Source organism: Periplaneta americana, chromosome 6 (genome assembly GCF_040183065.1).
Source record: "Periplaneta americana isolate PAMFEO1 chromosome 6, P.americana_PAMFEO1_priV1, whole genome shotgun sequence".
Taxonomy (NCBI): domain Eukaryota; kingdom Metazoa; phylum Arthropoda; class Insecta; order Blattodea; family Blattidae; genus Periplaneta; species Periplaneta americana.
In genome coordinates, this window is record NC_091122.1 from 134,912,926 (window position 1) to 134,925,061 (window position 12,136).

Genomic DNA, 12,136 nt, shown 5'->3' on the forward strand with positions numbered 1-12,136 from the left:
CGTGACTGCTGACCCGGGTTCGAATCATATTGATAACAGAGTCGTATTTGTGGCGGACAAAGCGCCAAGATTCCTGAGGGTTTTTCTTGGGATTCTCTCGTTTCTGTCCATCATCCATAATCACTTTTCATGTCAATATTTATTACCATTTCAGTGCAGCGTTATACAGGGTGTTAAAAAAGTATCCAATATTTTAGAAGGTGATAGTATGCATTAAAACAAGAAAAAATGTCTAATAAACACGGGTCTTACAACACATACTTTCCGACATCTGAACACTTGTTCATAGGAGGTGCTCAATGTGACGTCCATTTATGACAACGCATTTTTCTGTCCTACAATGCAGCAGGCTACCAGATAATCATACCATAGTTGACACCCCTGGCATGGAATACTGATGTGTCGCGAGGAATACCGAAAACAAAAGTTTGTTTGCGGATATGAGCGGGGTTCAGCAGAGATGGTGTTGTGAATTTTCATAATCAGCATGTGTAGGCTGATGAAAATTCCATGCACTTGAAGAAACAAGGCATCAGCACCGATTCTCAATCAACGTATGGGCATTAGTTCTTGGGGATAGATTAAGGGCCATACGTGTTACCAGCAGTGGCGTAGCATGAAATTTTGAGCAGGGGAAGCTAATTCAAGTTGTCTTTCATGCAATATGAAAAAACATTACAAAAATATAGTCTTAAAATAAATAGTAGTCAATGTCAAGTCAGCAGTCGAAGATTGGTTGGAACCTCGTAACACCAATAAGGCATGACCTCAAATGGTACGTAGTAAAATATGATTTCACGGTTTACATATCAAATGGACACGTATAGTATAACACTAGCTCACTCCCTGTCATACTTAAAGAAATAACAATATTAACGGTCAATAGATACAGTATTAGTATCATTACGTAACTATGCGTCTGTCTTTTGGTTGTGTCCTTCTTTGACAGTAAAGCGTCGTAAAGTAACCTAATAAAATAAAATAAAAAATCATTGACAGCAACGGGGTCGGTCATTTGTTTTTTAGATCACATTTTTGTTCGTAAGTCAGTCTTGATAATAGAATTGTCCTAAAAAATTCAAGTAAATTGGTGTCAGGAACTGTTGTTTCACTCATTATTTATTATATCCGCCACAATGCACACTAACACTTCAACTGAACACAACTGACGAAAAGGGATAACTCGGAAACTACTTATTTTCAATGTCAAAGCTAGCTTCTTGAGAGCCTTGCGACCAGGTTAGTTTAGTTGGAAAATCTGAGGGGTGAGTTACACAGAAGAATGAGTGTAAGAAACCAGTCTGCTTGGAAGCTGGTATGTGCAGGCTTCTTGTTTACTGCTGCATCACAAATCATCCTGAGCTGCCGCATCACAATATTTAACGCGTAAATATAAATTCTATTAAAATTAATAAATAATTTTGTCCATAGACTGCAGGTTTATTATGCAATTATTAACTGGGGAAGCTGAGCTTTTTAGCTTACATTGACCTTACGCCACTGGTTACCAGAGATTAACTGGGGCTCGTTATCTGGCCTTTCTTATTAACGTATTGCCTACCTTGCTGAAGTCTGTGCCATGTCAGCAAAGACTACAGATGTGGTTCATGCATGATGGCACACCAGCACATTTTTTCCGCAATGAGCGTGAACACCTAACGATGACATTTCAGGACCGCTGGATTGATTGGGGAGGCCCCATACTTTGGCCTGCTCGTTCCTCAAATCTAAATCCCCCAGACTTTTGGTTATCAAGAACAACCAGGTCAATTTCAAAGAGTGCGTGATTCCTTACGCCGAAGGGCAGAGAAATGCATTGCCATGAATGGATGTCACATTGAGCACCTTCTATGAACAAGTGTTCAGATCTCAGAAAGTATGTGTTGTAGAACCCATGTTTATTAGACATTTTCCCCTTGTTTTGATGCATACTAGCACCTTCTAAAATACTGGATACTTTTTTAACACCCTGTATAGATAGTATTGTGTCTTACTACAGACGGCATCAGTCTGGGGCTGCAAAGTAAGCTTTCGAGAGGGGAGGAGGAAAGGTACTCTAGTAAGACCATTGGAATCAAGCCTAACGGCCGAATCGAAAGACGACACTACATAGGCGAGCTACTCTATCTACAAAAATGCAGCTGTCCGGTAACCCGGACTGAGACAAGTGACCAACAGGCTTGGAGCTCACATACTCAGTTTTTTTCAGCCCCGAAACCTTTGCGAGGACGCGTTTTGCATAGCTTTTAAAGAAAAACTTCAAAAATAATTTCTAATAGAACTAACTATAAGAGAGTAATGCATAACAGAGGATGCAAAGCTAGCCTTCGGACGCCTCTTCTGTACGAAAAGGAGAAAAAAATGAATATGGAAAAGGGAGAGATTAAAGAAGCTGCTAGTCGAGTAAACGACTTAAAGTATGCATTCATATGAATTACAGGGTTAACACACGTTACAACAAAAAAAACTGCCTTAATGAAATAAATATCCATAATGGGATCAGAAAGATAATATCATTTAACTGATTTTTCTCATCAGAAGTAATTGCTAAATTACTATAATTTGGTTTAAGAGACCATTACTTGCTTTCAGACATATGATGATTCATCTGTTTTTAACATGCAATTGATGAAGCTATTTTTGAAATTCTATCAATTATACGATGAACAGGTACACGTGCGAGTAATTTGTCTGGCATGAGAACCTTGACACGCATAGAGCTACCAGACACCGGTATAATATAAAATCAATACCTGTTGCCACAACAACATGAAGCATGTAGTAATGTGAAACGCAAAATGCATTATTAATTTATACCTTTTACTTAGTAGCTGTTGGATAATGAATTTACGGAAAATCTTACAAAAGAAGCTCAATCTTAGCAAGTGCAAGAATGCTCTAAAGGTACTGGTAACCTGCTAGTTCAAATCACTTTGAGTTTTCATTTTGGAAAGAACATGACAAATTGATTTCAGATTGTATGCTGTCAATGCACTAATGAGTCATAAGTAGATACTTACAATAATTTAATGTTAATCAAAATTTGTACTTTTTCTTGCATTTCGTAGAGACTGTTTCCCCCAATTTCCCTACTTATCTTTCTGATACAGTAAAACTCCGTTTATCCGAACTTACAGGGGGCGGAGCTGTTTCGGATAACGTATTTTTTAATGATCAATGAGTACTATTTTCGGTAGATTTTAAATGATCCATGGGTACTATTTTCGGTACATTTTTAATGATCCATGGGTACTATTTTCGGTAGATTTTTAATGATCCATGGATACTATTTTCAGTAGTTATTTAATGTTCCATGGGTACTATTTTCGGTAGTTTTTAAATGATCCATGGGTACTATTTTCGGCAGACTTTTAATGATCCATGGATACTATTTTCAGTAGTTATTTAATGTTCATGGGTACTATTTTCGGTAGTTTTTAAATGATCCATGGGTACTATTTTCGGCAGACTTTTAATGATTCATGGATACTATTTTCGGTAGTTATTTAATTATCCATGCGTACTATTTTCGATAGTTTTTAAATGATCCATGACATTATTTTCGGTAGTATTTTAATGATCTATGGATACTATTTTCGGTATTTTTAATGATCCATTGATATTATTATTTTCTGTAGTTTTTTAATAATCCATGGGTAGGCCTACATACTATTTTCGGTACCGGTAGTTTTTAATGATCCATAGATACTATTTTCGGTAGTTTTTAAAATGATCTATTGGCACTATTTTCGGTAGTTTTTAATGATGCATGAGTACGTATTATTTTCGGTAGTTTTTAAAGATCCATGGGTACTATTTTGAGTAGTTTCCTAATGATCCATGGGTACTATTTTCGGTAGTCTTCAATAATCCATGGGTACGTACTATTTTCGGTAGTTCTTAATGATCCATAGGTACCATTTTCGGTAGTCTTTAAAATAATACATGGGCACTATTTTCGGTAGTTCTTAATGATCCATGGGTACTATTTTCTGTAGTTTTAATGGTAAATGGTACGTACCATTTCGGTAGTTTTTAATAATCCATGGGTACTATTTTCTGTAGTTTTAAAAAAGATACATGGGTACTATATTCGGTAGTTTTTTAATGATCCATGGGTACTATCTTCGGTAGTTTTTTAATGATCCATGGGTACTATCTTCGGTAGTTTTTAATGATCCATGGGTACTATTTTCGGTAGTTTTAAGTGATCTATGGGTACTATTTTCGGTAGTTTTTAAATGATCCATGGCACTATTTTCTGTAGTTTTTAATGATCCATAAATACTATTTTCGGTAGTTTTTAATGATGCATGGGTACTATTTTCTGTAGTTTTAATGATCTATGGTTACTATTTTCGGTAGTTTTTTAATGATCCATGGGTAGGGCCTACTATCTTTGGTATTTCTTTAATCATCCAGGTGTACTATTTCAGTAGTTTTTTAATAATCCATGGGTACTATTTTCGGTAGTTTTTAATGATCCATGGGTATTATTTTCGGCAGTGAAAGATGCTACCGGTACAGTATTAATACCGGTACGTATAACAGCGCAAATCAAAAGCATGCACTTTGTTATACTCGTAATAGGACGTACATATGTTGTACTCTACATAAGTTTTATTGACATCGTAAAAGCGCACACTTGATAAAATTATTTAACACAATAATGCACCAGCGCCACCTTAACACTTACAGCATCACAGAAGCGAATAAAAGGACTCAGTCGTCACCTCTTATTCAGTTGTAACTGGTTCCACAGTTCTTGGAGTAGAGGGGGATGGTACGATGATACACCATTTTGACACGGAAAATGGTCGCTTTCCTGTAGCGTGAATTTTTCCAAGTGTCGTTCGGATTAACGCGAGATTCACACGGGGAAATATTAAGCCTCGAGATTCGAGGATGAAGTCAAGTCGTAGCAGCGACGTAACTCTACGTCACGAAACGACATATTCCCTACGAACTTACAAAGCCTTTATGCCTTAGCGATAGAGCTCTTTTCCCTCGTTACCGAGACAGGGCTCGAATCTCTTTACGTAAAACGCACGCGTGTGAACAGCGTACAAGACAAAAACGCAGTATCACAACATTCTGAAAATGTCATACAATACATATAAATGGTACTGAGAAGGTCAAAATATTTATATTTAAACAAAGAAAATAGCCAAAAAATAGTATTGAAATTATACTTTTATTTATCAAACGAATCACGCATGGATAAAGCAATCATATATATTTTTTTTTACAAATATTACAGAACTCTGAGCAAGGAAACTTCACCAATTCTGAAACTGGTAACTATAACATCTTCGAAACTGCAAGAAAATATTGACGGCATAACATTTCTGTATTTCTTTGCACATATTATGTAATTGGTAACAATGACTGAACATATAAAAGCATGTTTGAACTGTGTAGTACAGCTGTATATAATACAAAGTAACGTTTATGAAGCATCATTAACAAAATCTTTATCTGAAAGTGGTGTAGTTTCATTCGTATTATTTTCATCACTTAGCGAAGAACATCAAATCGTTGCTGGATTGTGCTCAGTTAGCAGGTTTTCTTCCTCTATAACTTGTATGGCATTTGGATGGTTACCGTTTTAACCTCAAGGTATTCTTTCAGAGAAACTTCTCCCCTGAAATCAAAAGAAGTTAGCTTTGAAACCACTTACTGCTGTTCCTAGATTATATTCGGAAACTTTACCGTTACCTTCCCTCTATGTGTTTATAGTCTTGTACAACTTTTGCGATTGTGAGCAACAAGTTTTATCCAATAAGTCGTTAAATATTGATACAAGGATTACAGATGGAGAATGACACAAACTCGACCTTACTGAGGCCACTAATTATGCTACTCACAAATTTTGATTGGTTTGTAAATTTTGCCAGCAGCCCTCTTATTCAGGAACAGTTCTTTTGGATGTCTTACAATCTACGATAGTGGTCTCCCAGATTTAGAGCAAAAAATTTTATAGCCCTTACAAATCACTGTCAATGAATGGATATAAACCTGTTAATTTCTGATATGACATACATGAAAACCATTTTATTAATAGGTATCATATCGGTACTTCAAATACAATGTTAAATCTAATGTATTCATGGTTTAGTGCAAATAAACTAGTATTTAATGCTGATAAATATAGTTTTATCAACAGCAATCTCACTAGAGGTTTTGATTTATCTAGAGAAAATCAAAACTCGAGTGGGATTTAATTGACTATTACACGATTAGAAGAAAGACGAGGAATCTATTTGCCGCACCGTTAAACATTATCATGTCGTAGCTCCTATGTTAATAAATCAAACTCACTGTAATTGAGCAAATAATTCAGTGGCAAATAACGTCTTCGTGTGCTTTCTGCGAACGCCAACGAAAGAACAAAAATGGCGGGCGATTATATTAAATATGTATCGAGCCTTAGGAAATGCATAACGTCATCAAGAGCGAATCACAAGACGCACACGTTTAAATGTAGCTGACCTGCAACGTGATTGGCTGCCGGAAATAAAAGCGACGGGACTTCAGTAGAGTCAGAAAGTACCGGAACTTCGGTTGGAAACGCCATGCTCTATAGGTAACTTCTCTGCCTTGTTCGTGTGGTATGTGACCTACTCTCCAGGCGTATATACTCAGTGCGAACGTGCGTAGATACCTGTGTTGCAGATGGCAATATAACCATTTACACAATACCGCCTTCAAAGTACGCCCCCTGGGCAGACACATTTCTGCCAGCGCCCATACCACTTACCTTTGGAAATAAGTATAAATCTGCTGAACCAAGATCTGGAGAATATGGTGGCTGTTGAAGGACAGGTATTTTGTGTTGTGCGAGGAATTCGCCCACCAAGAGTGACCGATGTGCTGGGGCATTGTCATGATGGAGAACCTAATTCTGTTCTTGTCACAAGTTGGATCTTCGTCGAACTGCATCACGAAGACGCTGAAGAATTGCAACATACGCCTCCTTATTAACAGTTCGACCCTCAGGAATAAACTCGAAATGTACGAGGCCCTGGATATCGAAGAACACTTCAAGCATTACTTTCCCCTTTGATCGGTCGGCACAAAATCTCTTTGCCGTGGTGAGCCGGGAGATTTCCACGTTGAAGACTGCCGCTTTGACAGCGGGTCGTAAAGGAAGCGCCATGTTTCGTCACCTGTGATCACTCTGTGCAAGAGAGTTGGATCCTGGTCCACCCTGTCAATCAGGTCTCCACTAACCAGTTGCCGCTCTTCCCGCTGTTCATCTGTTAGGCTTATTGGAACAACGTGCTTACACACACGTTGCATTTTCAAATCATTGTGGAGAATGGACTGCACAGAACCATGCAAAATGCCTAACAAAGTAGCTACATCATCTATTGACTGTCTGCGCTATCGTCTCATTTCTTGTGCAACTCGAGCTATCATTTCTTCCGTTCTTGACGATCTGGGTCTTCCTGAACGTGGATCATCATCCGTTGAAAGACGGCATTTGTGAAGCGCTTGTGCCACTTATACATTCGGGTCTTAGACATTGCTTCTTCTCCATACGCTTGGCGCATGAGTGCCAAAAACATATGCTTGGCGCATGAGTGCCAAAGTCTCAGTAAAGGTTTTACCGAGTTTAACACAAAATTTAATGTTACCTCTCTCTCTTTCAAGCTAATTTAATACATATACCTACATGTCTTCACTAAACGAAGCAGATAGCTGTACTGTATTTCGATTGGTTTCCGGCTACGTTAGTCTTTCCCATTCTCATGCGTAGCCGTACTGAGTCTATACGCCTGGAGAGTAGGTCATATACCACACGGACAAGGCAGAGAAGTTGCCTATAGAGCATGGCGTTGCCAAGAGGCGTTCCGGGACTTTCTGACTCTAATAGTATGTGGAACATGGAGTAAGACCACAAAGGAAAGAACACTGGAGGAGGAGGATTCGATCCGGTGCTGTGGATTGAACTTTGGAGTAGCTCAGTGGTTAGAGCGCTTGGTACATAGAACCAAGGACGCGGGTTTGATCCCAGGCGCCAGAGTGAATTCTTCTCCTCTAATAACCAATCTATAAATACTTTCTTCCTACATTGTTTCTATACCGATACTTCTTATAATAGAAGAGAAAAGAAATAACGCTACTGCCTTTTTAACCCTTTCCGCTCGAATGAGTCCATTTGGATCACTAACATTTCTATCATTTCTGGCTCATATGAGGATTCTATTCTTGTATCCTCAGAAGTAGTTTCGTTCTTTACCGATAGAGTGCAACACCCGTAGTTCCTTGGCCAGCTGTTATTAGGAAGAGGATTTTTTTGTTTTTGTTTTTCTATGGTCTTAGGTCAAAATGCAAGACAGATGCAAAGAAAAAATTGTTTCATTCACGAAAAACAATTCAAATCAGAAAGGGTTAATTGGTTATTTTATGACGCTGTGTCAACTGCTAAGGTTATCTAGCGTCTCAACGAGGTGAAGATGCTAATGCTAGTGAACTGAGTCCAGAATCCAGCGCCGAAAGTTACCCAGCATTTGCTAGTTGAGGGAAAACCCTGGACAAAACCTCAACCAGGTAACATGTTCCAACTAGAATTTGAATCTGGGCCCACTCGTTTCACGGTAAGGCATGCTAATCGTTACTCCACAGCAGTGGGCTAATGCTACTGTTCTCAACACTAATATTATTCAAGGAATTTAACAATTACATAAAATTAAATCTAAGAAGTTCTTCTTGCAACTGAATGGATGTTACATCCCTCAAGGAAAGTAGCAGACTACAATTTATTGTACCGTATGCAAGGTTAGGAGATGAAGAGATACAGAAAAATAAAATATTATAAACAAAATCTAAAGATTACCCTTGTTCTCATACTCACATTTCTCTGCCAATTCCAGATTCTTTGAAGCCTCCGAATGGAGTCTGGGGGGTTACATGATTATAGCAGTTCACCCTGGAACAATGATAATATTAATAGTATATTACGATACAAGGTTGGGAAGTGCTTTCTACAAAGTCGAGGAAAAGTTTGAAAAACTAGCAGAACGATCATTTTTTGAAATTGCAAATACTGGTAAAATATATTTTCCATTGGGAATTCGGAACAATATTATTTCAAAGCCTTCGCAAAACTGTACTGTAATGGTAACTAAGTAACAATAAGTGCACTGTAATGGGTGTATATCAGTATAGTTTTATGTTATGAAGGATGGTTTCCCTAGCAACAAGTTTCTGTGTGGAAATTCTAATTTTCAAGGCCTAACAACAATAGCTGTACACTTAGCGGCAAAAAGAATGGGCCGGCCGACAATTTCTAAGTTCCAGAGACATATATTGCACATACTCGTCTCGTCAAAGCCGTAGTTCACTAGATAACACATAATTAAACCATTTAAATTTGCTGTATTTTGTTTAAGAGTCTAAAATATGTAATAAAATCGAATGGCGGGTTGATTCTAGATACACCAGGGCCCTTGAAGAGTGAAATAATAATAAAATTGATAAATACAAAATCAACTGGAGCGAATATGAACAGGAAAACCAAGTATTATGCCGAACTGATATTAACAGTCACAGTAGCGTAAGTCGTTACGTCATTGGTCTATTGAACAAGTTGATACTAGTAGCTCAAGGTTCCAATCTCCCCCAATCTTCTTTTTTTAATTACAAATTTGCCATCACATGTCTCGCAAAGCTATAATTATGTGGCGATATCTCTTAGAATATGCCCAAACTCTAATAAATAATATACCCCCTCTCTCTTTCAAGCAATACTGCTATCTGTTAATACAACGTTCTGTCTCGTCATTACACTTGAAGATGGCACAGAAACAATAACTCATTGCCCTGGTTCGCATACATTATTCTGCGTATGCTACTCTCCGACAGGACTTCGATTGGAGAAATGTCATTTCGCTTTGTGAGACGAATTATTAACAAATCGGGTTGCGTGAGGGGCAGGACTTCTGGAACGCATCCACGGGCGATTTACGGCAAAGTCTACGAACACATTTTGGCAAATGTAATGATCCCTTCCGCCCGAAAACGATATCCAGAAGGAACACTTTTCTTCCAGCAGGATAATCATCCGATACACACCACCAACAGGATTCAAAGATGGTTTACAAGGAGGCGTGATGTCGACCCAGTCGACTGGCCTCCAAATTCACCAGATATTAATCCGATTCAAAATTTGTGGGCTGCAGTCAAAAGGATCCTACACTCTAATTGGGCAGAACAACCACCTGTTCGGACACCTGAGGAATTGTGGGACAGAGTTCTAGATGCGTGAGAGGAGATGACCAAGAATTTAGACCTGTTCCATAATCTTGTGGACTCCATGCCGCGCAGAATGAGGGCAGTTGTTGACGCAGGTGGTTTGTGGACGAGATACTAGTCCCCACCACAGACCTTGTTTTGTTAATATATTAAAAAATTATTTGTTTTTGTTAATTTAATTATTTATTTGTTTGATATGCGTCCGGTTTTTTAGGATGTGAAACAAGTATTTTTGTTTATACAGGCCAGGTCTCACCTATTAACAGCCCACAGATGATGAGCAATAATAATTTTACAAGGCAGGCATAACGAAGTTTGTTAACAAATGTCATTTCACATTTAAACTAATAAATTAAGTAAAAGTTAAAATAAAAAAAATAATAATTTTACCATACCGGGAGGCAAACTCACAACCTCTGGTACAGATGTCAGAGTTCTTACCACTGGGCCACACACTGCTCGTAAGGTTTACTACGTTACAGACGGATGACTTTCAATGAAGAGATACCACAGCAATGCCTTGCACTGGGTTACATTTACACGAGTGAACCGTGTGATAGAACTTAGCATTTCTATCGACCAAGAGTCGGCCCATTCTTTTTGCCGCGAAGTGTACATACAACAAAAAACCCTCAGGAACCTTCGCTTTGTCCCACCAGCATTTGAAACTCGGCTCACAATCACCATAAGCCAGTGGCTCTGCATTTTAATTTTCCGTTTTCGAGAATTAAAGAACAAACCAATCGTGGAATTACCTTCAATGTAAAATATTAAATTTTTTTCCAGTACTCATCTACATTTCATGCAATGAAGTCAAATCCAATATCCTCTACAACAGAGAATTGTAGAAATTCTACGAACAACTTACCACACAAAGCCAGCCTCAACTGACTGGGCAAACACCAGTGCCGTGTTGAGGTCATTAGTAACAATTCCAGCTGCTAACCCATAACAAGTATTGTTAGCTCTCTCGATGACCTCTTCCAAGGTCTTGAATTTTATCAGACACTGCACAGGTCCAAAAATCTACAAAAGGAAACAACAAAACCAATATTTATTTATGGTCATCAAACAACTAAAGGCTGGTTCACAATAAACCGGAAACGAGAATCTGAACGAAAACAAAAACTGTAAAATTGTTAAAATGTGTACATTTAAATGTGAGCATTCACAATTAACGAAAAGCTTGCTGGAGCCCGGGATCAGGAACAGAGAGTTGGCCAAGTTTCAACTTTGGTGTTCACATTTCCGATCACAGCCCACTAGATTCATTCTATTGCCATCTAAAAGCTATTTTGTCGTCGTATATTTTGTAGCAAGAAGATCGTGACATAACCTATGCATTATTTTGTTCTGTGCTGTGCATCATGGAGCAACTTTTATTTGATGAGATTCTAATATTGAATGTTGAGGAAAATCCTCACGTGGCTTTCAATAGCTGCATCTTTGAACACCGATCGTAAGTGAATCATATTTTATTACTGTATTGGTTGTATTACACACTTCATATTCATGCTTCAATTCAGTAACTACTGTTATGTTCATTTTTGTTCTATTACAAATGTTTCTTCTCTAATTATTTTACGTTATGGTAGACTTAAAATACGTTGTGATAATAAAGATGCATGGGCATATTTATTGTACCGTACCTAATGAAATGTTTCACAACATGCTCATTGTTAATACAAAAATATTGAGAAGAAAATTCATTAGTTGTTTAGTAAATATCTTTGTAAATGGACCTGCTGAGCATTGCTTGTTTCAAGTAGGCCAATTACTACAGTGGACGTTGAATGTTGTTTTATTGTTCTGAAAACTGTATTATTTCACAAACAAAAAAAAAAAAAAAAAAACACTAAGTTATGTGCAACAAATG

The 12,136-nt window shown here is 37.8% G+C and overlaps 1 protein-coding gene across 1 annotated transcript in view; it reads right to left on the minus strand.

Moving 5' to 3' along the window:
- Window positions 1-5,331: 5,331 nt before the first annotated feature.
- LOC138701756 (aldehyde dehydrogenase X, mitochondrial-like) overlaps window positions 5,332-12,136 on the minus strand; it is a 91,502-nt gene continuing 84,697 nt past the window's right edge. Inside the window, exons 10-12 of the mRNA XM_069828983.1 lie at window positions 11,129-11,286; window positions 8,861-8,935; window positions 5,332-5,644 (exon numbers count right to left, since the gene is read on the minus strand). Of these exons, the coding sequence (XP_069685084.1) occupies window positions 5,575-5,644; window positions 8,861-8,935; window positions 11,129-11,286 (303 nt within the window). The 3' untranslated portion in view covers window positions 5,332-5,574. The remainder of the gene's footprint in view (window positions 5,645-8,860; window positions 8,936-11,128; window positions 11,287-12,136) is intronic.